The sequence below is a fragment of the Lagopus muta genome, chromosome 19, assembly GCF_023343835.1.
Source record: "Lagopus muta isolate bLagMut1 chromosome 19, bLagMut1 primary, whole genome shotgun sequence".
Classification (NCBI taxonomy): Eukaryota; Metazoa; Chordata; class Aves; order Galliformes; family Phasianidae; genus Lagopus; species Lagopus muta.
Genome location: NC_064451.1, coordinates 5437265 through 5463654, shown reverse-complemented (window position 1 = coordinate 5463654; position 26390 = coordinate 5437265). Strand labels below are relative to the sequence as shown.

The following is a 26390-nucleotide window of genomic DNA, read 5'->3' as shown; positions in this document are numbered from 1 at the left end:
GTGAGCGAAGAGGGCGGCGGGCGGCGCCAGCACCCATTGGGCGCCGGCTGACAGCTCCCACTGCGGCCACCGCCCCTCTTAAAGGGGCCGCGCCTCCCCGAGACACTCCCGCCGCTCGAGCCGCAGCCCGGTTCCCCAGGCCCGGCCGAGAGCCAGCGGTGTAACGCTACTCTCCGGCGCTGCCCGCTGGGTACCACGCAGCCCGCATGGCTGTTTCTGAGCCGTGGGGCCCCACCTGGGAGACAGAGCCCTTTTAAGAGGCTGCGGCGCCGCTCGGGGAAAGCATCGATCGGTGCTATAAAGGTCCGAGCGGCGGGTGCGGTGACAGCGGGGGCGCGGCGGAGGTGGCTGCGGCAGTGCTGATCGCCATGGATTTCAACGTGAAGAAGCTGGCGTCGGATGCGGGCGTCTTCTTCTCCCGCGCCATGCAGGTTGGGGGGGGTGGGGCTGGAGCGTCGCCACGGCAACGGGGCACATTGGGGGGGTGGGGGAGCCCTGGGGGCGAGGGAGTCCCCGGGCCCGGAGGGGAAGCACCGCAGGGTGCCCCAGCCCTGGGCTGCTTCCCCCGCTGGCCTGCAGCCGTCTTCCCCGTTCCTCCGTTCCGCCTCAGGGCACGGAGCATCCCGCACTGTACAGCCCAGGATCTGCACAGGGAGCCTTTCTAAAACACAAGTTACAAGCTTAGGGCAGTTTTGTTGCTCTGTTTTAGTTTTTTTTCCAGCTTTCTTGAAGGTTGAAAAGGGATTTGGGGCTGGCATTGAGTCTTGCATAGCTATATCTGCAGTGAGCAGTGCTGGGTAATGTGCAGCAGGAGCAGAGCCGAACCCTGCTGCTGCTGTGTTCCTGGGCTGGGTGGGGAGGCCAGGCAGTGCTCCATAAAGGAGCAATAGCAGCAGGGATGCTTCTGGCTGCAGCAGGGACTGAGGCAGGGAAAGGGGGTGAATGCTGGTTGCACTGTGGTTGTTATCCTTAAGCTATTTTTACATCTTGTAGATAGCTGTTAACTGCACCTAGGCAGGTGAGCTGGCCTGCTGGGGGTCTGTGCCTTTCTGCCAGGCAGGTGGGTGGAAGTGGCGTTTTATGGTTGGCAATTCAGTCGTCCAGGAGGTCAGGTTGCAGAAGCTGCCAGGACCCGACAAAACACAGAGCTGTTGGAGATGGGAAGGGGCTGCTGAGACTGAGCAGGCAATGTCTCACTGATCTAAAGTGGCATCAAACCATCGGTATCAGGAGCCTGCCCGGGATGCAGTGATGTCCCAAAACCACAGACTGAAGAAACTTGGCTAGCTGTGAGGAATAAAGTGTGCAGCAGGTGCTGAGAGGTGGCTGCTGAGCCTGCCTGCTCCTCAGGTGTAACTGGGAAACTGCCCCTGGGCAGGCAAGAGAGGAGAGGGGCAAATCAGAGCTGGTTGGCATCCTGCCTGAGAGCTGAACTCCTGCTGGTGATTTTGGGACTGGGCTTCTTGTTCTGCCCATGCTGTGGGGGTTGACAAACAAACAGAGCAGCGCTGTCTCGTTCCAAATGGCCTGTGCAGTGGAATAATCCTGGCTCTTTTAGAAACTGGTCTCCTGTAAACAGATAGCATCTCCTGTAATCTTGCCAATGAGTCATATGTTATGAAGAAATAAATATTAACTACAGGTGCAAAATAAGGAGCAGATGGAAGGTTTAAAGATGCTGTTCTCATGCAAATGGCCTTGGTAGCAGAAGAAAGGAAGAAATACTGTAAAGAAATCGCATGTTTGGAAGATGTATTCTAAGTCCCTGATAAGTGGTTTTTCAGCTTCAAGGCGTAGGAAGGAGACAGGCACAGGAGCAGTGTCTGCACACCGATTCTAGAGCAAGGAGGCGTTTATAAGTAGTGGCTTCTGCTTGCTACACCTACTCCACATCATCTTGCATATGAATATTAATGTGAGTAGTTACAGTAGTAATTACTTGAAACAAAATGGTCACTGTTACTTGTAGGCAGGATGCATGTGTTTGTGCAAGACAAGGAGGCTGGAAGGAATGGCCTCACTGAGATGGAGAACCACTTTCTGAAAAGTGATCGCTGGGCTAAGCGGGCCCATCTGGGCTGTCCCCAAAGAGTCCAGCATGGGTGAGCACTGCTCTGCCACTACCGAGAGCCAGAAATAGCAGATACGGTCTGCTGTTGGCGGTGAAGATTGGGTTTGTAGCAGCCACTTCAGCACAGAAGATCTTCTTTCCCCATGAGTAAGACCTGGCTGAATAAGCTCAGTTTTCTCTAGCTCTGGGGATGCTTTCTTCAGCTCCAGGCGTTTAACAAAATGCTGCTTTACTGGAACTGCAGCAACTGGGAGATAAATGGACTGGCCATTATGTGCTGTGCCACTCAGACAGCATTAGCAATTGCTGTCTGGCTGAGGTGTCTGGCCAGCGCATGACAGTTTACCTCGTATGGGGAAAAAAAGGGCTGTAGCACTGCTGAGCCCTCTGAAGTGAGGGGGGAAAAGGAGGCAGAATGTGGCCAGGAAACCACCTCTGGAGTGATTCCCAGAGGCTTAGTCCAGCTGCAGTCCCAGTTTTGAAACCTGCCAGATAAAACCTGAGGTAGGTGCTGGCTAAAGGGCAGGAAGGATTTTTGGCCTAGGCTTAACCTGGGTCGTGACAAAAGACCTCAGCAAACCACTGCCACCATTACATGGCTTTTCTTACCTCAGGCACCACGTAGCCAGTCTCCTACCTGAGGAGAATCCGGGCACCTTGCTGGACTGCCTTCCCCTGGAGCAGGGGACACAACAGGGGATACAACAGGAGCAGGGCAGACACAGCCATGGGGAAGGAGCTGTGCAGGGTTTCTCCATAGCTGTGTATGCAGCTATCTTAACAGGCTGTGTCTCCACAAGGCAGTGTCCTGCAGGCTTTATGGCATCTCTTAAGCTCTCAGAAAATGCATCACAAAAGCAGAGCAGTTACAAACTAAACTATAGGAAAAGGGTAGTTGTAAGCTCTGATGCCATGAGAGTGGGAAATAAACTCCTAGGCTTGTACAACTGCATGGATTAAAGCTTTTCTAGGATTCAGAATCCCAGATGAGGATTTACTGTACTGACACTTGTTTCACCAGCTGCCGCTATCTAGTTGGCATCCTCCAAGGGATGCAGTTACATCCCTAACAGCTCTGGCACCTGCACACAGGCTTCACACATTCTTACCTTCACTGAAGGAGAATAAAACTTTTTTTTTTTTTGGTCACCTGCATCTTCCAGTTATCAGTAAATGGGCTTGATCCCAAACCTCCTCAGAGAACGTTATGGTGGCAGTTCTGGCCTCCCTGTAGGAGTTAGCATCAATTCTTCTGAAGGTGACACATTGGATGTCTCTGCTCTAGACAGGCTGCAAGCCAGATTTTCTGAGGGATGTCTGGAAATAATTGTAGGTGTCTGTCTTCTATCAGTTCTGATGGAAAGTCAGTGGGTGCTGACCGAAGTTACCACTAGCAGCTATATCTTGACTTGCTCCATCTTAAGGCTCCTGGAGAAAGATGGACTCTTCCACCTCCCTGAACTCTGGTGATAAAGTAGACTTTTCCCCTCTGCTTTCTGACCTTAATGGCGATAATGCCTTGGCTACTGGACACCTTAAAAATCAAGAGTACAGAAGGTGACTTCAGGAGAGGATTTTGAAGGCAAGAGGCACAAGACAGAGCATGTTTCCATTAGAAACATGTCCGTTAATACACATGGGAAGGATTGCATCCTTTCCTCACTGTTTTGCTCCTAAGTTAACAAAGCTGTCCTGTTAATGGCTTCCTTCTGTCCTCTAGCACAATTTTACTTGGCCCATAGCCTAGCTTTTCTGACTCCCAGTGACCAAACACTCCCAAGCAGCTGAGATCCAGATAACTTTTAGGTGCTGATTAAGTGGCAAAGGCTTCTTTCCTAATGCAGCCCTATGGGAGGTAGACTTATGGCAGAATCAGTTCAGCTATCTCTGATCACCAGAAGTGCAAATATTAATATACCCTGAACATGAAAAAACATGTTAAGATGCTTCAGAAAATCCAATGGCCCAAAATGCACTGGCAGGTGCAGCAGACAGTTCCTGGTTTCAGACTCCTGGCTCTGGTTCGATCCTTATGACCTAAGGTGGAATACAATCACCCTATAATGATGCCTCATAAATAATGTTCAGCTGAAAAAGCTGTGACCCTGCAAGTGGGATAAAGGCCTGAGTTCTGCCACCAGCTGCCCTGCAAGGGGGCTGCAGCCACCCTGACAGCTGCCAGCATACCAGCCTGGGCCTGCTGAAGGGGAAATTGCACAAGCCTGGAAGACAGCAGTCAGTCAGGCTGCACTGTATAGAACAGATGTGACAGCAGTGGGGTTTATTCCCTTTGCCTTTAAGGAGAGGAAGGTGCTAATGCTTTCAGCAAAGAAAACAATGTATGTGCTATTTTAAAGCCTAACCTTGGTGGCCGTAAGTAGGTAGGCTGCAGGCACAGCTGTAGTGCAGAGGGACACATCCAGCTCAGCTCTGCTTGCTCACTCTCCTGAATTCCCAGCAGTGTCTTTAACTGCTCTCACAGGGAAAGAGCAGTTTTCCCCAAGCTGTGAATGTAGCTGCCTTAACTGTAGTCCAGCTCAGCTATGCTGTCTGTAATCTTTGCCTGTTGCCCAAGTTGCTCTCCTGATCTGCCAGCTTGTGTGTCCACCTGGTCTCGGATAATGCAGCTAGCATTCCTGCTGGCCAGCCATGCCTCCCAGAGGAAACCCAACCTTTGGCTGAATTATTGATGCCCTGGAATGCAGCATGACTCTCTTCTTCCTGGAGAGTGAGAATGGCACTCAGCAAAAGGCTGCCCTGCATTATTAATCACTTCATCAGCTTCCCTGCACAAAAACAGAACTGGTGCTCAACTGGGTCAGCTGCAGGAATGTTTCTTTTACAGCAAAACCAGGAAGTCTCACAGCACCATTACCTGATCCCAGGACGAGGATCCTGGAGCTGGTTCAGGGCAGGGCTGTTTCTCCAGCCACCAGGTTCTAGAAAACAAGTGGGAATAGTTCTCTTTCAGCAGGACTGAGGAGTTTATGGTTCTTTGCAGGCACTGCAATTGCACAGGCTTTGCACCAAGCCTTTAGGGCAACTTTAGTACAACCAAATAAGGTTCCCATTTGTACTAGTCTGATGTATTTGGAGCTGGAAAAAAACAACTGTGCTTCTGGTACAGGAGCAGCAAGATCCAAAATATTTTCAGTCTGCCTTTTCACAGTTAAGGGTTGTGACTGTATGGTGAGCCTGTCTGTTCCCCTGCATCTCACAGCCTCACAGTGGAGTCTTATATCTGTCCAGTGGGAAGGAAAAATGCAATCAAATTTTTGTGTTATAGAAACAAATTCCTAGCGACAAAAATCCTTTGTGTGGAGGAGTTTTGCTTGGATCACTTGAGCAACCAGATTTCACAAACTGCTGTTTTTCTACCCTGCTTTTCCGTGGCAACACTGACTTAGGCAGCCAGGTAAGGGCATCAGCAGCTGAGACCTGTTGCCACCTGAAAGCTCAGATCTCCACTTGCACCAGACATGAGAGAACCAGCTCATAGGATAAGGCAGTGTAATTTACCTCTAATCTCCTTTGCTGGCTGTTGCTTTCATGTGATCTTGCTGCAAGCTGCTGCTGAAAGAGGTGGTCCTGCTCTCCCCTTCACCCAGTAATGCTGTGAGTTCTCAGCTCCACCTGCAAAGTCGTATTAGAGAAGAAGTGAGCTGAATCAACAACTTTCTACGCAGTTCCAGGGCTGTCAGACTGTGCAGGTGAGGAGACAGAAGTGTGCTGTGGGGGAGGAAAGAGGCACCTGCAGCAATCCACAGCAAGGTGGGCCCAATGCCCTGAGGCTCTGCCCAAGTTTGAACCTTGCAGCATGGCCAACTTGGAGGTAGGGCTGAGGGAGGCACTAAGGGAATTAGGTTGGAAGTGGAGTAACAGCCTCACTGTGTGTGAGCTGCAGCATCCCATGCTCTTGCACCCACTTCATAACATTCATGCCCTGTTTTTCGAGCCTGAAACAAAGCCTGAATAAGAAATTTTCTGGCCTGACCCTTTGGAGCTGCAGGGTGTGACTCAGATTCCTGCCCATCCTCCCCTTCTGGCATAGCCTAGGCTTGCAGTGACCGTGATGTGTCCTCAACCCTTGTGCAGGACAAAGAGCTATAGTGTTTAATGTGAGATAAGAACAGAATGACTATGGATCCTGGCTGCTCTCTGACCAAATGCTCCATAGTGATCCATACTTCCAGTGCACCAGGAGAAAGGGTAGGCTGCAGAAAACAGTGAAGTACAGTGATGCTTGGAGCTGCTGCTTGTGACTATAGCAAAGCTCTCCAGGGCTGAACTGATTCAAGGTCCTGGCTATAGCACCATGGAGGGCTTCACAGAATCACAGAATTGTAGGGATTGGAAGGGACCTCCAGAGATCATCGAGTCCAACCCCCCTGCCAAAGCAGGTTCCCTACACCAGGTAGCACAGGTAGGCATCCATCACAGCTTCACAGTGATCTGACTCTGCAGCAGTGCTGTAAGAAGCAGGCTGAAATCAGCTGATGAGGAATCAGGGCTGGGCTGACAGCTCCAGGGCAGATGCTGGTGCAGGATGTGTTTGAACTGCAGGAAGAAGAAGAGCTGGGCTTGAAAGAGATGAGTTCTGAAAAAGCTGTCTGGGAAAGGGGGGCAAGGCAGACTGTTATGCTTGCATCAGAGAGACTTGGCTTGTTTAAGAAAGCTCTTAAACAGATGACTCCAGTATTGGTGCCAAATACCTGGGTAGTCCCAGTTTGCTGCATGGCAGTGACTCAGCCCTGCCTGGCAGAGTCTGAAAACAGCCCCGAGCTTCCAACAGCGACAGAGGAAAAGCTTCAGCTGCTCACACACGTCTGATAGCCTTGTGTGTCCCCCAGAGACGATCATAGAAATTGAACACAAAGCAATACAAACACCCTCTCACCTTGGATCAGCTTTTAGCCATGTCCAGCAGCAGCCACAGGCCTGTGGCAAGAATGAGCTGAAAATAAACACTGGTAACCAGAGGCTGCTGGTGCTGAGAAGGAGACCAATGAAGCAATGCCTGGTCATGCCTGGGTGAGACTCCTCTATCCTCACCAGGCTGCAGGAGGGAATGGAGCCATCCTTGCAGTTCAGCATCCTTCACCACGGACATGTGACAAAAGTTTCCTGGCTCTAGCTTGAATCTTACCCAAACAGGTCACTGTGCAAACATACCTGCAGGACTTGCCTATCTTGGACATCTAGCAATATTTGCACATGGCTGATTTCAAGGCTCCTAAGTGCTTGTTTGCTTGCCTCACATGCTGGCCCTTGGCTTGCTCTTTCTGACCTTGTTCCCAACGTTGTCCTGGATATGCATGCATGGAGCTGTTGGGCAGCTCTTCCTCCAATGCTGTGGGAGCAGAGCTTGCCACAAAGCCTTTCAGAAGACCAAAACCCCATGAAGTGAGCTTGTTAGCCATCTAGAACTGAGCTGTGAGTAGTGGAAAGAAGGTGCAAGTGGCAATTAGACAGGAGTTGTATTTCACCTGAGAGTTTTGGCCAAGCTTTAATCCCTTGGCACCTGACTGTGCCAGCTGTTGTGCAGTACGACATCCTGATAACTGAGCAGTGGCACCAGGAGCCAACAACAAGGGTTAAAAGGACAAGTGCAGCCTCAACAGGGTCCCAAGTAGCACGAGAGTCTGTTAGTGTGATCTAGCAAGATGCCGGTTCCATCAAGAGCAGGAAATTATGCTTAAAAATGAGAAGTTGGACAGCTTCACTGGGACAAATGAAGTATGGGATTGGGAAGAGAGGGAGTAGGCTCTTCTCTCAGAAGTCTCCCAAGGAAGCAACAAGGGGTGCCCAGGCCATCTGACACTGCGCTTCCAGAGTGACAAATCTTCTGTCAGGTGCCACTGCCCACTATGAAAACACAGAGCACTGCACAGCCTGCTTTTCCCTGCTGCTAGTTTTATACCTACGGGAATTGGGAAGGGAGTGAGAGTCTCTTGCCAGTAGGAATCTGAGTGCTGAGAAAAGTTGGACGCCATTATATTTCTTAATGCCCTGCGTCAGAACCCACCCAGCCACCACGTATCCTAGAGGAAGCATTGAACTATGACTTGCTGGGAGCATTTCTATCTAAATCCTGAGTTTAAGGCTCCCTAAGCTCCACAGGCTCAGTCAACAGCTCACTGCCAGCAAGGCAGGAGGTGAGCTGGGAGGTGAACTCGGTCTGATGGCTGAGTGGGCAGGCATGAGCCCTGCAGTGAAGCAGGCATGGTGCATGTGCTTGTCCAACAAGAGAGGAATAGAGCCTGGCTTGTGAGATGGTAGCAGCATTTCTGATCCCATCGGGTCTGCAGAACTTAGGGCTGCTTAGGAGGAGGTAAAGGGAAACAACACCTTGCTTCATCTGGGGGGTGTATGTTGCTCTCCAGCATAAAGTACTGCAAGCCACGTGCCTGTTTAAATAGATTTCTCACAAGTAGAATATTATGTACCAGACTATTTTCCTCTATAAAAGTTACTTATTCTTACACTGCTCAAACATGGGCTCTATTTTTAGCTCAATGTTTGTTCTACTCTTGGGTAAAAAAAATTGCTCTCTTCCCCTGAAAGATGCCTGATAACAAAGAATGGTGCTTTGAAGGCTTTGCAGCCCTTGGTGGCTCTTAACAGCTCTGTAGCATATCATAATTTTGCTTTAGTAAAAGTGACCTTCTAATGACTACCTCTTTCCTGCAGTTTACAGAGGAAAAGTTGGGCCAGGCTGAGAAGACTGAATTAGATGCCCACTTTGAAAACCTCCTGGCCAGGGCAGACTCAACTAAGAACTGGACAGAGAAGATCTTACGCCAGACTGAAGTTCTGCTACAGCCAAACCCTAGTAAGTCCAACTTTTAATCCTTGAAGGACAGACATCACTTACACCTCAGTATTAGGACATGCCCTCTGGCAGAAAGCCCTGTTCCAATGGGTTGTTGGAGCTACAAGTGTGTCTTTGTGGAACCTGTCCTTCATTCTCTGTGTAATAGAAGGTGGCTGGCTGCTGCCCTGCTCAGTCTGGCAGTGCTCCTGAGGGCTGGGAGGTGGCTGGAAGGGTGGGAACACTTCTCCCAGAGCTGGTGTTTGCTATTCAGTGCACGATTGAGGATTGTGGGGGTTGGCCACCATGAATGACGGTTCCAGGGGTCTCTCCATCTTCCATCCTGTAACCACTGGTGACTCATTTCAGGTGCCAGAGTAGAAGAATTCCTCTATGAGAAACTTGACCGGAAGGTTCCTTCCCGGGTCACCAATGGGGAGCTGCTGGCACAGTACATGACAGAGGCAGCTAATGACTTTGGGCCAGGGACACCTTATGGTAAGTCAGCCTGCCTAAGCCCTGTAAATCCATCACTTCCTTAAAGGGTAGCCCCACTGCTGTTCTGGTTAAGACTTCGACAGCATGCCTCTTGAAACAGGGTGGCTTGCTCCACCCGTGGCATCCTGCCTATTGATTTATCAGCACTGTTGCAAGAGGAGAGTCTGCTCTACTGCGGTAGCAAACAGCCCACCAGGAATAGAAAAGCAGTCCTACTCTGCAGCAAAACATCCTCTGTTGATGGGTAAAGAGGACGGGGTTCTCCCTATCCCTTCTACAGTCCTCAAGCCTGACAGAGCTAGAGAGGAAACAAAGACATACTGATCTGTGGTAGCCAGTGGAACTAGTTGCAGGAGACAGAAGCTGTTTGATGCTGTTTCCATGACTTTCTAAATTAACCTGAACAAAGAGTTGCACTGAAATGGCCTTAGCTTTCTCCAATCTGAGAATTTTTCCTTTGAGTGTGTCCCATGAGGGAGGGTGTGAATAAAATCTTTCTCCAGCAAGAGAACTGGATAACATATTTGGGAAGGTCAGTGTTTGGCTACAAGCCTTAACAGGCCCCTTACTGATCATACAGCTTATCTTTCTGTTCCTAAATCACAACAGTTCCCCCTCTCTAGGGCTTCTTCAAGCAGCAGACCTGCACAGAAGCACAGCCTTAACTTCCAGCTGTCCTTGCTTTCTGCTATGAGCTTTGTTATGGCTCTCCAAATCAATAGTTATTCAATAGCAAACCCTATTACAGGCAGAACAGCTGTAACTGCATCTATAGCCAGCACTGCCTCAACTGGATCCTAATCAACTCATTTTTTCTGCTCTGGTGCTTTTAGTTTGCTGCTCTGTTCCTGTGCTTCTGTTTATAAGGCAAAGATTATACTGTCCAATCAGGTGTAGCAGAAAAAGAACATGAAGGGAACAAGTGCCTGAGCAGATAGGTAAGATCAAAGCTGCATTTGGGAGTGGCTGAGGGGGGGTCAGAAGTTAAAGGCAGACTGAAGTTAAGACTAAAACTGGTGTGGTATGGGCATGGTCACCTTATCCAGGCATGGTACACTGTCCCTTGTGTTCCCCAGCACTGGAGCCTGGTCACAGTGGGTGAGCTGGCTCAGGCCAATGCACTGTTAATTGGTTTCTCCTGGAATTGAAGGCTCCCATTGTTGCAGGGAAGACCTTGATAAAAGTTGGAGAGACTCAAAGGCGCTTAGGTGCAGCAGAACGGGACTTCATCCACTCTGCCTCCATCAACTTCCTGACACCACTGCGCAACTTCCTGGAAGGGGACTGGCGAACCATATCTGTAAGTGTGGGAGCAGGGAAGGGGGAGCTCATCACCTTACCAGAGACAAGGAGGGCAGGGGAAGGGGGATGTAGTGCTGGAAAAGTGCATTCTCCTTCCCTATGAGAAAGGAAGACCTCACCTCTCTCTCCTTGGAGAACACAAGGAAGGAGGAATGCCCATCCTGGTTCTCTTTAGGGCTCCCATTGCCACAAGGAAGGATTGCTATTTGATCTGCATGAGGGAGGTGAGTCCTTTCTTGACCCCTGCAGCTTAGTGGGTACCACAAGCCCACAGGCTCCCCTCTCTCCAGAAAGTTAGCCTAACAGTATCCCTAACAGGCAGGCACAAAACTCTTGCTATTAAGAACATAGCAACTGCTTGTTTCTCAGAGGCACTTTCTGCTAAGAAAATAGGCTTGGTTACCAAATGATACATTGATCCTTTCCCTTCCCAGCAACTCCTAATCACCCTCTCTTATCCCCTTTTCTGTCTCTTCCAGAAAGAGCGAAGGATCCTGCAGAACCGCCGCCTGGATCTGGATGCCTGCAAAGCCAGGTTGAAGAAAGCCAAAGCTGCAGAAACAAAAGCAGCGGTAACTTTTTTCCCTCATTCCCCCTGTCCTTCTGGCCACAAGGTTTGACCCACACGAGCAGTTTTTTGGACAGAAGTCAGGCCGCCCTACTATGCCCTGGCTCTGGCAGGCATAGGTGGGAGCATTTCTCATCTGGCATGGAAGGGAACCGTGAGCAGGCACAACGCGTCTGTTCCTCAGATACCCTTCCATGGGAAAGGTATTGGAAGAAATAGTTCTGAGCTGCCAGAGGTTGGAAACTCACACTTAAGCCATGTTGCTGTCTTCTGACTGACAATGGTTCCTGGCAGTTTGGATTTGAGCTGGGTGATTTGTGTTAGTAACTAAAAGGCCATATCTTCTGAGGACTTGCTAAATCTCCCTGGGGACCTGAAAACAAGCAAAGAGAGAGCTGAGCTGGAAGGTGTACAAGAGGAAACCTTGCTGGGGCTCTGCAGGAGTCCCAGGATTTCAGACTAGTTATGATTTGGCCAATTTGCTCTTTCCCAGGCAGAAGTGTTGAGGCAGCCTGTAAAGGGCAGCCAGGGTCAGACTGGCTAACAAGAGGCCCTTACTTCAGCCTCTCTATTCTCATTGTTCATGGTACTGTCTGGTTACAGGCTGGTATTCCCCTCTGGCTTTGGAGAATTCATGGCTGGTAAACATGAAGCTCCCAGGACAGTGCAGAAGGGAACTGCTAAGCCAGTGTCCCACAGGCCTGAAAAATGAAGATGTGGAATAAGGACTGCAAAGGTCTCTGAGGCTGAGACCTGTCAGCTCAGGGCTGTTCTCTGGGCAGAGACCAGGTAGCAGGAGGCAGAGAGAATGCAGCTGGACATAGATGGGTTCCCTGAAGGACCCTGTTGAGGCAAATTGTCATCTTGTACTGCTCTGGCTGTTGATGTGAGGACTTTCTAGTGGGAGCAGTGACTGCTGCATTATCTTGGGCTTAAGTCAGAACAGGAATTTAGAGAGCTCGTATGCTTCCTCCCTTTCTACTCTCTTCCTCTTTACCTTGCTTCCAACATGAAGTGATCCCAAGGCCTCTCAGCTGTAGAAGGACCCTTGGGTGGAGATTTCCTGTAGCTAGAGAAGAGAAACCTGGTCTCCCCCTGGAACTGCAGTGCTGATGCTCTCCAGAGAGGATGCAGAGCCACTCTAAGGCTCTCCAAGCTGTGCTTGAATAGCTCTGCTTCTTTGAAACAGATCACAGAAGAGCACAACAGAAGAGCGACCTCAGCTGCTGTTGTGGGCACCCAGCTCTGATCCAGCTTAGCTTGAGGGTGAAGTCCCTGGCCTCAGTCCTCAAGGCCCCTTACTGCCTACCAGGGGACAAGGCACAAGTGAAGGCAAGGAAGGGTGAACTGCTGCCTCAGCATCAGGCAGGTTAACTCATGATTAGGGCAGTGCTCCCTATAACGTGCCTGGAATCCTGTGCCATACCTCTCCATCCAAGCTGGCCTTAAGCACCACACCTTCCCCAGCTCACCTCTCTCTTGCTGCTGTTCTCCTTTGTAGTGCAAAACTTGTGTTCCCACAGCTTTTGTCTTGTGACTGACCTCCAAGTATGCTGCTGCCCAGACCCTTAAGCTGCTGTATGGGTGTCTGGGCTTGTGCATTTCCCTCAGACTTTGTGCCTTGTCCTTCCTGTTGATGCTGTTTTGTTTACTAACCTTTTTGTTTTGTTTCTTTGTAATTTGCTCAGTGTGAGGGAGATGTGAGTATTGACTGTGCTAACGGTGCTGTGATTTTTCTTTAATACCTCTCATTGTCTCTTTCCCATTTTCAATGAAAATTCATAACTCCTTTGTCCCATCAGTAGTGGCCCTGGAGCATGTACTGGTCAGGGCTGCGGCTGCCAGGGAGAGCTGCCCAAAAAGATGGGAGCATTTGTCAGCTGCCTGTAGCTCCTTTAGAGCAGGCATTCAGAACACTGCTTGCAAGCAGTGCATGAAGGAGGCAGGGGCTCACCAGGATGCACTCAGGCTCCTCTGGCTCCAGGCAGGAGGAGGTCATCTGGGTGGTGAGTCCCTCTGCTGGAAGGGAGGCAGTCCAGAGACAATGACAGGCAAGTTGATCTGGTTGTGGTGCTGTTCTGGCCTTCAGGCTCCAGGGCTCTGCCCATTTTCTCTACTGTAAGAGGGGAGGGAGGTGTTTCTTTTCACCACTGCTTGCAAATACAACTTGCCCATGCACAGGAGTGCAAGAGGAGCTTGCCTCCTTCATCCCATGTGCTGTGACTAGTTTTGGGATTCAGTGGAGAAACAGGAAAAGGGAGGAGAGATTTCTTAACTTGCTTTTGATTTTAAGACAAAAACAAAACAAACAAACAAAAAGTTGTTCCTGGAGAACATCTCCTCTCCCCACAGAGAGGAGTCAAGCTTAGTTACAATGCTAGCCTCAGATTTCACTGGTGCATTTTTCCTCCTTATCCTCAAGTTTGGCTTAAAATAGGAATCACTCCTCCTGATTGCTTCCTCCTGCCATCCCCAAAACTCCTTGATGGTTGAAAAATCTCTTCTTGCTGGGACTGCCTGAATGCTCTTCCATACACCAGTCACTCATCCCAGCTGCTCTGGGCTGCTGCAGCTCCCAGCTAATCGGGTCAGTCAGTATAAGTAGATCTGGGTGAGCTGCAAAGAGATTAACCTGGGAGAGGAAATGTGGGGCCTGAGAGGCTTAGAAGCAGGGTTACAGCTGACATGTGTGCCCACCTTGCTCTCCAACCCACGGCACAGGAAGAGCTGACAGGGCTGGGCTTTATCCATCGCTGTGATGGCCCCAAGGTAGGCTAGCAGGTTGGCTCACCTCTGGGTGACATTACAACCAGAGGCCATTCTAGGAAGAGGCCTAATCTTTTCTTCACTGAAAAGATGGTTGCGCCATGATGAGCCCTCACTATACGTGAAGATGGACTGGATCCCCTGCATTCCCATCAAGGAAAGCCTCTGGAGTGCTAAGTCTTCGTGTGCCAGGGTAGGGGCTTGGCTGTTGAAAAGGTGACCAGGAGAATTTCTGACTTCTAGGCTGAAGACTTACATGCTGCCTTTGGTGGTAGCAAAACCATCTTGTTTGGTCATGCCATGCACCTCACAGAAAATAGACCTGAGCCTGTTAGGTGGAAACGTGCTGAGAGGCTTGGTGAAAGTAAGAACAAGTAGATGTCTCTCCTTAAAAGGCACTATGGAAAGTATGCTGTGATGTTAGTAATCGTGTCCTGTCCAAGGACAAGGCCCTCACATTTCTAGGACTATAGATGGGAAGCAAGGGAAAAGAAGGTCGTGTCAACTGGACTGAGCCAACACAAGATGAGCAACATCATGGCTGTAAGGCAGTGGGAATCACATTCAGGATTGTGCTGTCGCATCTGCACTCCAACTGGCTGCCATATGAGCTAACAGCTCTAAGTCCAGGGAGTTTATAAGAGCAGAAATAACTGCTGTTCAAGTACCAGATGTGACTGCATGAGCCTGTCCTCTTCCTCTTGCACAAACCCAACTTCCTCCTGGGGACAATTTCCAAGCATCACTGCCCAGACTGTGGGGAGACTTCCCTCCTGCAATCCTGGGAATTAGAGCTAAGCTCCCAGCACAGAGGGGAAACAACAGCAGCCCCTTATTCTAACTGCTGCCCAGCTGACTCCTGTCAACTCTTCTACATGACTTGTACATGAAACTCTATTCCCCCTATTAGGCTGTGCCTGACTTTCAGGAGACTAGACCTCGTAATTACGTTCTCTCCGCCAGCGCATCAGCGGTAAGATTGCTTCCTCATAGATGTTGCCCCCCCAACCTCTTCCTGCCCCTCTCTCCACCTGACTAAATCTCAGACCTGGTGCTCTGCTGTTTTCAACATTTTAATGTGACATGGGATGCCTGGAGTTCCTCTGACTCAATTGTAAGGATGCAGATCACCCTTCTGGGAGTGCGTTATCACGATCTGACACTTTTGCTGCTTGGTTTGCTTTCTGGTTTCTCTCCCTGTTTCCACATTTGCAATGGGAATCTTCTGACAGTGTTTTTATTGTTAGTAGAGCAACTGAAAGGAAAAAAAACCCTCAAATGTTAGCCTTTCTGGATGGTCCCAACCTTATAAAGACAACATTGCATGATTGATAGCTGACCAGTCATTTTGGTGCTTGGAGGCTTTCTGGCCAGTCAAGAAAAGCAAAGGTGAAAGAGTCTGCCACCCATGGTGCCAGTAACCTAGAAGGCTGACAGTACAGGCTTGTCTATTCTGCAAATACAGGTCAATTCTTTTTACCTTCAACTTATTACCTACCCTACTGGTATCTGCTGTTGGTGACTATTAAGCAGGCACATGCTGGGGTGGATTTATAGCCTGTTGCATCTCCACTGTACTGCACTGAGTGGTCGTGGTCAAGCAATTGACTTTCTGTGCTGTGTTTATGGCTCCCCATTGCACAATGTTACGTTTCTCGTTAAAATGTTGAAAACTGATCATCTTGCTTCCTAAGTAGTGTTCAGAACAACACTGATGCCTGTTAATAGAATAACCTGGGACTGAAAGGGCTGGGGAGGGTGATCTACAAAAATGCAGTAGGCCCAGCCTACTAGCAAACCAAAGCCCTCATGGTAGCAAGCCTGATTTGGTTAATGGGGAACCCATCCCATTTGAAGACACAGGTATGTCTGGACTGATAGCATCAGTGTTAGTTCCTAGGGGGATGTCCTGACCTTCTTGGAGAGTGATGCTGGGATCAGAAATAGCTTTGCACAAAACTGGAACGTTATTTCAGCAGGCTGGGTGATGAGACTTCCTGGGAAGAAGCTGATACTGGTGATATTGCAGCAATTATTCAGTTTCCATCTCTCCTAGCATGCAGCTAGCATCAGCCTGTGGCTTCTCTGCTGGAAAGGTCTGTTTGAGGACAGTGCAGATACTGCAGTAATGGACTAAAACTGAACTCTAGGAGAATCAGAAGAGAAACTGGGCTTTCCTTGCCTCTGAATAGCTCTGACTAGATCAGCATATCCTGATCATCCCTTGAAGCTTTCTAAAGCAGACCTGAAGAAAAGCATTTGCAAAACATGCATTAGCATCTTGCAGAGTGCCCAGATGTCCAGTCAGATGAGTCTAGTCATCACCTAACTGCAGGCTGATCTGCTTGCTATACTGCAAAGCTGCTACAGGATCAGATGCCAAGTAAGGTAACAACAGGGGAAATGAATTTGGGTTTTTGCTAACCTATGGGTGTCCACCCTGTCACATCTCTGCCCAGGTCAGTGATCCCTGTTCAGAGCTCTGCTAAGGAAGCTCTGACAGCAGAAATAACAAGGGGCAGTTAGCTCAGAGCAGGGATCTAGCTCACACTTGCTCTAGATAAGCAGTTGGCACTGACTTTGATCATGTTTGATGGTTGCACAAGTGGAAAATGCCCCAGCCTAGCCAACAGTGGTCCTTGTGGCTTCCAAAATACCTCTTTCAGAGTTTGCAACTGGTGGCTGAGTGCCATCTTGCATCCAGCCTGCACAAGCAGAGTGACTTTAAACAGCAGTTGGAATCCCTAACCAGTAAAACACAGACTCAGCCTCGACTGCTCCCCAGCTCAGTGCAGGCAGGACTGCTCTGCAGCACACACTCTAATCCCAGCATTCATTCCAAGGAGTCAGACATTGCAGTGGTGTAGGAGCATTTCATACTGTTGCTTGCTTTTTCCCAGGCCAAAGTCCTTTGTACCACCTCTCTGTCAGTACACACATGTTGTAGAGCAGTCGTTGCTGTTAACCTTACTTTTAACCTGTTGTCTTCTGGAGGGAGGGATTGCTTATGCCCAGGTAACAATTTCAGTTTCCAGGTGAGTAAACAGGTCAGCTCTTCCCAGGTCCAGATGACCTCAGCAGGGGCAGCTGAACTCTAATTTGGATTCTGAACTCACATTGTTGCTGGGGAGAGGTTGATAACCTGGTGCTTGTATTTTTCCCCTTCTGCAACAGGAGGGCTTAGCTGGAAATATATACAGCTGGATACAAGTCCCTTATCTCAGCCCAGTTTTATTTAAGTTGGAAGCCAAGGAGCAATTTCTCCTCTCTCCCACACTGACCTTTTGTTTGTGTTTAAGAAGGAATCTCCCTTTCCCTCAGACCCTGCCACTTGCCATGCTGTGTATTCCTAGGAATGATTCCAAGAAAAACATATTGAGTACCCTAAGAGGGTTCCTCTGGCTTGAGCTGGGGTGGGGAAAGACAGGCACAGATCATGGCCATCTCTTCTGCCCTCTGAGCAGTCTGAACTGCACGATGTATGGTGGATCTGGGCAGAGCCAGGCTGCCCCAAAGCACCTTCAGAGCTGGAGAGCGTGCCAGCAAGCCTGACAAAAAAAGAAGTGAAACTGGCTGAAAGTTCAGTGAGTATTACAAGGATCAACTGGGTCTGAAATGTCTTTAGCACTGCCCATGCTACCTAAATAGAAAGACCTGTGACCAAAAGCTTCCCCTGCAGCCCTCCAGTAAGTCTTGTTCTGGAGGCCTCGTGCCAGAGCAGCACTTCAGGCCAGGACCTGCTTCTCAGCTGCCTGCAAAGACATTCCCTCCATCACTCTTCCAGAGCAGGAGCTCTTAGACCAAGGAAGGGCAGAGGCTCGTGTCCCTGTGCATGGTTGGAACAACCCAGGGCCTCATCTGAGTCAGAGTGTGACTCAGAGTAACAAAACATGCATCTGAAGGACAGAGAAAGCACCTGGCCCCACTGCACTGAGTGCTGCACCAGGGACAGCCTGCAGTCAGAGGACTGGCCATAATAACTGCCCAAACAAAGAAGAGATGCCAACCAGGCTACTCACCACAAAACAGGAGCAGAACCACAGGTCAACCAGCAGAAACCAAAACAGAATCAACGGCTTCCTGCTCCAGCCATCCCCCCACAGTGGCAGCACTGGTGTTCCTCACTTTGCTGGTGGTGTTTGTGCACCTGGGCTGCTACAGCCCACCTGGGGGCAGTTCTTGGTGAACAAACTGCAACAAAGCTCAGCTGGGAGATCCTGGACCTAAACAGAGGGGGTTCTCCTCACACCCCAGCATCCCACCTGTGCTCAAGCAGTGCTGTGCTGAACTTACCTGGTCTGCAAAGGCAGCAGGTGAGGACATCTCCCTCCGCCCCATGGATGGGGATGTTGTTGGCAGGTTGGCGTGCTTCCAGGAAGCCTTAATGGCATCTCTTCATGGTGCCAGAGCTCAGGAGCAGTTGTCTGCTGAGGAAAGGCCAGGCCAAGGACTCCTGGGAAAGATCAATGTGTTTTTCTACCTCATTTCTCCCTTGCCCATCGCTATGCATGACTTTTGTCAATTGTTTCTTGTCCCGGAGCCAGATCCCAGCAAGCAGCTGTCAGTGTTGTGCTGCCCCAAATGTGCCTTTGTGGGAGACACTGAAAGGAGATGGGAGACTTCTGAGGGAGTCTGTCTGAGGAGGTGCCTGCTCTCACCTGCAGGGCTGGAGGGAAACACCCAAGCAGGAGAGTGAGAAAGAGTAGCTTGATGTTTTGCCTGGCTTGAAGGCAGCATCCAGCCGTTGCTCCCTTTTTCCTGTAGCTGAACATGGCCCCTGGTAGCTGCAGGCTGCCTGTTCTGAACCCGTTAAGCTGAGCTCTCTAGACCAGTGGTTGGGGATTGCTGGCCTCTGGCTTGAGCTCAAAGAATTCCCAGGCCCTATTTGTGGGCTCAAGCAGCTCACCAGCCTTACAGCACTCCTAAAAGAAGGGCTGTCCTTCAACACCATGTTCTGGTTCTCCCGGAGCTCGTTAAATGCAGTTATCTCAAAAACACTGGCAGGGAACAAAGCTGGAGTGCTGGCTGTGGTGGCACAGACCTGCTCTCCCATTGTGAAACCGAGCTCAGGAACGCAGGAGTGAGGGGAAGGGGCACGAGCCTGGCAGCTGCTGCTGGGTGAAGGGCTGGCTTGTCCCTGGAGCTGGCCTGCTGCGTCCACGGAGCATCCCTCCCGTTGGTGTTAATGCTGAGTGCCTCTCGACGTCTCCAACACTGATCTCCTTTCCTGTTGCTCTGTGGTCCCCACAGCTTTGGAGCGACGAGGTGGAAAAAGTAAGTACCCAGCTGAAATGGTGCTCAAACCTTTTCGGGCGTGCTGGCGGCGTTCAGTGCGGGTGCTGCAGGTTTCTCCCCATTTGTTGTGCATACGGGAAAATCAGCGCCAGAGCTGCCAGCCCCGATGCTGTGCTGCTCAGTGCAGTTCTGACAGCGGCCTATGAGGAAGCTGCCCCTGAGCCAGCTGGCTGTGCTTAATGTGAAGGACTTCCCAGGCAAACCTGGTCTGCTTGTGATTACGAGCAGCTGGGAGAGCCCTGCACGAGTGTCACAGCTGATGTGCTGTGATGGTTCAGCTCTGCTCCTGTGGGAAGGGCCCTGCCTGCCCCCATTCTGCACGTGCCTTGTGTGGGGCAGCCAGTAGTCCTTTGCCTGCTTGTTCTGGGGAGCGAGCAGGAGCTCTGAGCAGAGCTCAGGAGGACAGAAGGGTTTCCTTGTGAACAACCCCTGCTGTGGAAGGAGCAGCTCTGTCAGGAGGGCAGGCTGGGAGGATTGGAGCCTGTCATGGAGTTCGGTCTGGTGAGCTGCACTTTCCCTGCTGAGGGGATCCATGGGGCCAAGTCCCAGATCTTGTTTATATTTTTGGGTTTGTAACTCATCTATGAAGATGGATGGGCTGCTGGTGGACTGAAGACCAGGGTGAACTCTGGGTGGAGCTCCAGCATGGCATGGGGCTTGCGGAGGCACCTTCCCATTGCCTTTCACATGTCAGATACCCCCAGTCAGACGGTAGCCCGAACTGCAAGGGGATTAGAGTGGCACATTCCTGCATGCTGTGCATGATAGCATCCCATTGCTGCCTTACTTTAAATGCACTGTGAGAGCAGACCAGCTGTTTTTACTTTAAATTCTTCTTCTGCCCCTCAAACAAATGAGCTGACTGCATTTGGTTGCAGGCATGCAGGGCTCTGGTCCTGTAGTCCTGGTTGGATGGACTGAAGTGTTGCTGTTGTTGGTCACAGGTTTCAGATAGCTCTACCACTACTGAAGTCTCTGCTCAGCAAACTGAAGCAAAAATCTTGGTGCTTAATAAGGCTTTGTACTGAGATTTTCCTAGTACAGCCCCCTCTTCTCCTTTAAATAATCCCTTTTATACCGAGGATGCAAGAAAATAGATCATTTGTAGCTTAAAATAGGCAAATCTGATTAAAAGACAGTCAAAGCATTTATTCCTTCCAGCCTATTCATACAGCAGTACAACCAGCACATCCTCTTGGTGCTAAGGAACGACGGGTGGAGGACAAATGAGCCTGACTGTCACCCCGTGACCTGTGGTGCTGGGGGGGAAGAGCAGGCAGCAGAGCAGCAGACAGCTCTGCCACTTCTGGAGCTCTTCTCATGCAAGAAATCATCTGGGTGTTCTGGTAGCACAGAGTTACCATAATAGAAATAAGCTGTTTGCTGCTGGGGGAAGAGAGACTCTTTATTAAGCAGAGAGTCTCAGGTGTCAGTTTGTCTTTGAATTCCCAATTTCTACTGCATAGCTGCCTTCTGATAACCGTGATTGAATTCTTCCTGCTCAAAATAAGTAACCAGCCTTAAAGGAGAGCCTGTGGTAGCAGCTGGATTGTCATCTCAGTTGCAGTTATTAATTATTATTAATATAAATGCTTCTTGGCCTCAGCCTTTGTTCTATGGTGATAAAAAGAACACTGGCAAAAGCAGCACTGCTGGAGAGACTTGAGGCATAGGAGAGGGTGTCAGCAGAGCTCCACAACTGCACTTTGGAGCAGACTTAAGGCATGCTGACACCAGGAACTGTCCTGTTTCCAATGACACTTTGCTTGGGGTGGATACTGATGTGCAATGCTGGCTGTGTGGTTCTTGGAGCACTACAACAGGCAGTAGAAGGATGGGTGTAGCACAGGATTGGCTTTCCATCTATCTCAGGATTAACAAAACCTCTCCAACCTCGTGTTCTAATTTAGGAGCATCCTGGCTTGATGTATCAGTTTTGAGCTGTCATGCCCTGAGCTGCAGTGATTCAGTGTATGACTGAGCAGGAATCAAGTTGAAATACAGCCAGAGACCGCTGGGATTCCAACCCAGGGTGTCCTGTGCCTGCTATTCAGTGTCACAGGTGCACATGGATCCTACCGAGCCATCACTGCACTCGTCTCAGTGCCAAAAGGGGAGGAGGGGTTAGAGGAGGAGGTGGGTATTGGCTTCCCCTGGAAAAAGCAGAACAGGGGCCCTTGCCTTTGCTGTGTTGAACACCCCATCCTGTTTTGCAGGCAGAGCACGAGCTGCGGCTCACGCAGACCGAATTTGATCGACAGGCAGAGGTGACACGTCTGCTGCTGGAGGGGATCAGCAGCACACACGTGAGTCTTCCTAGGAAGCTGGGGTGGGGACTGAGAGGCTCTTGGCTCCTTCTTAGAAGGCTGCCAAGGGGACGATGAGCCCTTCATCGGGAGCAGACATAGAAGAGCTCATAGATGTAGATGCTACAGCAACCTCCTCCAAAGGCTTGGAGTGCTCACACTAAAATCATAATGAAGCACGCACAGGCAGCGCCACGGGGATACCCAGCCCTCAAGGTGCTTCTGAGGCACAAATGCCTTGTTCTCTTGTGCACTACCCACGTGCACACTGCTGGAGTGCCAGGAACAGCCTCCTCTCTCCTATCACCATTGGCCTCCTGCAGCTTTCCCAACTTGACAGTAAAAATATTCAAGTCAACCATGTAACTCCTGTAACTGCTGCCCTACACACATCTGCTGCCCTTAGGGTTAGCTGGTAGCTGCGGGAAGTGTCCTGGCACCAAACTGAGCCTGGCTTCTGGTCCTCCATACAGGTGAATCATCTTCGCTGTCTCCATGAGTTTGTGGAGTCTCAGACCAACTACTATGCTCAGTGTTATCAGTACATGCTGGACCTGCAGAAGCAGCTGGGCAGGTGAGACAAGAAACGACTTTTGCTTCCCTAAGGGTTACTCCCTCATCTGGTCGTCTCCAGCTCAGGCCTCCCTCTTTGACAGAGGCTTAAAAGCCCCCTCCAAGCTCTGACAGAGCTTCTGAGCTTACAGAATGGTGATGAATGCTAACGCACCCGGAGCAGGCTTTACCATTAGATTCATCTGAGATTTATACATTCATCTCAAACCACGATGGCCAAGAGTCTGAATGTTCTTCTAAACTAGTTAAAAGACACAGGAGACAAATTCCCGTTGCCACGCAACAAGCCTGAGCGTGCTCAGCTGCAGCAGGAACCATTTCCACGCTGCTGTCAGCACGTCCCCATGCTGCTGGCAGGGCTCTTCTGTCTGTTACCATCATGCTGGCGGTCTGACCCAGGAGGGACCTGTCTGATCACTCACTATTCCTGTTTCATTCTTTTCCATGCTTGCAGCTCCAAAGGAGAAATGTAAGTAAAATGTTACACAGGACCGGTTCTAAGAGCTCTGCTCTGCACCTCAGCCAAACCATGGAGTCTTTGCAGGCTCGCTGCCAAGGCCAGCAAGGGCCAGATCTGCACTCCCCCAGTGCAGAAGGGGAAAATCTACAGATAAACAAGACCTGGGTTCATTGCCATCTGTGTAAAGAGCCCCCAAAGCCTCCAGTTGCAATATCTCTAGTGCTACACTCCTACTCAGCAAGTTTGCTGACAGTCCTTTAGCAGGGCACTGGAAGAAAAGTAAGCAGACAAGTATTCCTTGTTACATAGCCTCAGCACCTGAGCACTGAGTGCCCTTCCCTACTTTAAGGGCACCATAGGTACGTTCCAGCTGTTGTGGAACTGTGCAGCATCACCTCTGCACTGAGGCTACTGAAGGGAAGGACTGTTTCTTGGTTCCTCCCACTAGATCCTTACCCAGCTCTGCTCTTCTCTCCTGTGTAAGATTTTCAGGCACGTTTGTAGGGAATGCAGAATCCACATCTCCACCCCCAGCTGCTGCCTCTCCTCCAGCTGTCGCTGCCGCCGCTCTCCCCGCTGTGCCTACTATTCCAGTGGTCCCCACGATTGTTGGGGTGCCCAATACTGTGGCAGAGAGCGTCCTGAACCCAAATGAAGTCAAGCCTCCTGCCAGCGGGACGCGGAAGGCCAGGGTCCTGTATGACTATGAAGCAGCTGACAGCACCGAGCTGGCACTTCTTGCAGATGAGGTGAGGACCTTCCCTTCGCACTGAACGTTCTAATTGCCTACCATTCTGTTACATGCTCTGCAAGGTCTTGGTTTTTCCTGCCCCTAAACCCTCTCTGTATGGAAGTACTAATAGAATCTTTTCCTTGACATCCACTGAATTGCAGTGAGTTTGCACTCATGGCCATGCTTGCACCAGAAAGGCCTTTTCTTCCTACTGGAATATCCTGTTGTACCCAGCTAACAAAACACCCTTTACAGTGTTCACTCAAACTCCCAAACCCAGCTAGCTTTTGAGAGCAGTGGGACAAGCTACTGGCTGGAGGCCTGGTCTAATCATGCTGAGAACAAAGGAAATTCAGCAAGCTGCAAACTGTTTTGGTGACTGAAGACTTTTGTCTTCGGAAAGGATGACATGGCACTATCAAGACATCCAGGAGGCAAAAATGCCTTTTCATTCTCCAAATTGACTTAATGCAGCAGGGATTTCAGGGGACAGTACATCTTCTGTTAAAGCTGCAAATAGTTCCAGGAAGCCTCCAGGGGAAAAAAGCGCAGATGCCTACTAAGTGAACTTCAGGAATTAACTTGCTGTTCTTTAAGTACACATCTGACTGAACTTTGAGCTCTGCAGAAGGTCCTGTCTAATGCTGTCTTCTCTCCACAGATGATCACTGTGTACAGCCTGCCAGGCATGGATCCAGACTGGCTCATAGGGGAAAGAGGGAACCAGAAAGGGAAAGTTCCTGTCACTTACTTGGAACTGTTAAGTTAAACGTCCCCCAGGAAGAAGAATGTACAAACAGAATGCACCCCTCATCTCCTGGCACTTCTAACGTGGATTTCTTCATCAGAGATCATTGCTCTCTTCAGGGTTGGCACTCCATTGCTAATATGGGAATTGTGGGGAAGAAGTGGTAAAACTGTTACAGAAAGGTTGTGGGAAAGGGCCAGTGGCACCTGAGAATTCATAAATACCAGTGCAGCCTGCTTTGAGGTTAGTCTTGATGGTGCAAGATTCCCTGATTACTTTTTCTACTCTGCCCTAGTCTTGTTTATCACCATGGCTTCCCCAGGGCCAGCACTTCTGTGTCCCTCAGCTGCTGCTCACGGAGTTTAAGTTAGCTTCCCTTGTGTTTGGTGTCAGCTAATGCCTGTCTGCCCCTCCTCTCCTCTGTTCTTCAGCAGTAGAAAAGCCTGAGTCAAACCACTGAGCATTCCAGTGGGAAAATGTCCCACACAAACCCCCTCATACAAGCTAGCTCTCAAGGAAGCTACATTTAAGAATTAAGAGCCAGTTAAATCCAACAGGGAGAGCAGTAACACAAGGCTTTCTAAGAGCTGTGCTTACTCCATTGGTGCCTGATGGCTTCCATTTGTACTGTCCTCTGAAGCTGGAATGAAATGTCTTCGAAGACCAACCTAGTGATATAGGGCCTGTATGGCAGGAATCAAACCTCAGTGCAAGGGACCATGCATCTTGCTTGCATTTCCTCTGAAAAACTACTTGGACTGCAAAGAGTTTACAAGCCTTCTTACAAGCTTTGCTCCCTGTGTTAATTGTCCTGGCTTTTCTTTCAGTGTCTGTTCCAGGCATGTTTGAGCCTGACTTTACTTTCACCCTCGATGGATGTAACCAACACCTTCCCTCCCATCTCAGCAGTGAGCAGACTTGGTGCATCTCAGCACAGTAAGGAGCAGTCCCACTTGCTGTTACCTCCAAAGAGCCATTCCTGGCTGCACACACATCCAGCAGCTCAGGCTGCCCTGGTGCATGTGCTGGGTTAGCTCAAAGGGAGTGCTAAGGTGTGTATGCATTTTAATCCTATAATGCTCTTTTTAGCTAGAGCTCAACTGAAGGACTGCTGTTGCTGTGTAACTAGTTTTCCACTTAAGCTGGATTGAAGAGCAATTCACCTGCACCAGGCTTTCTGTTCACTGCCTTCCCCCCGGTATGTCTGAACTAACTTTGCTTGTTTATCTTTTGCACTTTCCCCAATGGTATTGTGACCACTCCAATGTAACAGGGCACTGAGCACCTGTGTATGTAGGGCTCATAGTTTTCAGCACTTATTTGCCAATAAATGAACTGCCTGACCTCCCGCCTCAGTGTTGCTGTGTGCTCAGGGCTGCTCCGGTGTAACTGCAGCTTGTAGAGAGAGGGATGCAGGTCAGGCAGGAGCTGTGCCACCCTGGTCTTGGAAGCTGGGGGTGAAAGCAAAACAAAGCTCCATATCCTCACTGAAACTCTCAGTGTCCTTAAGCTTGTGAATGTCTTTCAGTTCCTTTCCAGATGTCTCCTTGTGCTACAGATTCATGAATTCTGAGAAACAGCTCCTCCTTCACCTAAAGCAAAACTAGGGCAGCAGAATGACTTTAGCTGCTGAGAAACTGGCAATGTTATTCAACATCTAACAACCCTTTTTGTTGTTATGGAAACTACCTCTGCTGCTAATCTAAAACCTTAAAGCCTCGTCCCTAGCCCCCAGCTGGGAAAGGAGGGATAGAAGGAACTCCTGGGAGAAGAAGCCGTTACAATGCTCTGTAATGTAGCAGTAACTCTGTTTTTCTACAGTAACCAACTTACACTGTTTTAGTTTTACAATTGCAGTGATACAGCTTCACTGTAGATACCTATTCCCAAGTTACAACCCTGTTATTCCTCTCTGTGGTGTATTACAGAAAGAGCAGCAGCAACACCTAATGATGCAGAAAACGCACCTCAGAACAGGCAGAAGGAAGCCTACCTAGCACCAGCACTCCTTTCATTAGGAAGGGCACAGGGAAAGTCTGGTGCTGTTTTGGGTTTGGAACTAACAGGCTGTTTGCACAATGACTGCACTCCTGTCTGCTTATTTGCAAATGTTATGGTGAGCCACCCATAACTCCTACAGGACATTGCTGCCCCCTGACCCAGAGGGCTCCTCTCCAGCTTAATAGTGCTCCAAGCCTCTCCCTGTGGCTGAGAGGCAGGTAAAGGCTAATTCAGAGATGCAGTGCTTCTGCCTAAAGG

The 26390-nt window shown here is 49.9% G+C and overlaps 1 protein-coding gene across 5 annotated transcripts; it reads left to right on the top strand.

The window, feature by feature from the left end:
* The first annotated feature begins 96 nt into the window (after positions 1-96).
* On the top strand, positions 97-25475 carry SH3GLB2 (SH3 domain containing GRB2 like, endophilin B2). 5 transcript variants are annotated; one of them, XM_048965986.1, is made up of 12 exons: positions 98-431; positions 8762-8903; positions 9252-9380; positions 10547-10680; positions 11162-11254; positions 14927-14989; positions 19267-19290; positions 21528-21617; positions 22091-22191; positions 22645-22659; positions 23135-23399; positions 24045-25475. In XM_048965986.1, exons 1-12 carry the CDS (start codon positions 369-371, stop codon positions 24150-24152), a joined length of 1227 nt encoding a protein of 408 aa, XP_048821943.1. In that variant the 5' UTR covers positions 98-368; the 3' UTR covers positions 24153-25475. The 5 variants fall into 5 exon arrangements, with proteins under 5 accessions (XP_048821945.1, XP_048821943.1, XP_048821944.1 ...); XM_048965988.1 differs by lacking the exon at positions 14927-14989 and having other exon boundaries at positions 97-431; XM_048965987.1 differs by lacking the exon at positions 22645-22659.
* The last annotated feature ends 915 nt before the right edge of the window (positions 25476-26390 follow it).

Bases quoted from the DNA above. Each gene is read 5' to 3' on its own strand.
- SH3GLB2 (XM_048965986.1), top strand. From the start codon at position 369: ATGGATTTCAACGTGAAGAAGCTGGCGTCGGATGCGGGCGTCTTCTTC. The intron at 8,904-9,251 runs GTAAGTCCAACT...GACTCATTTCAG, and splicing joins TCTGCTACAGCCAAACCCTA to GTGCCAGAGTAGAAGAATTC. The intron at 10,681-11,161 runs GTAAGTGTGGGA...TGTCTCTTCCAG, and splicing joins GGGACTGGCGAACCATATCT to AAAGAGCGAAGGATCCTGCA.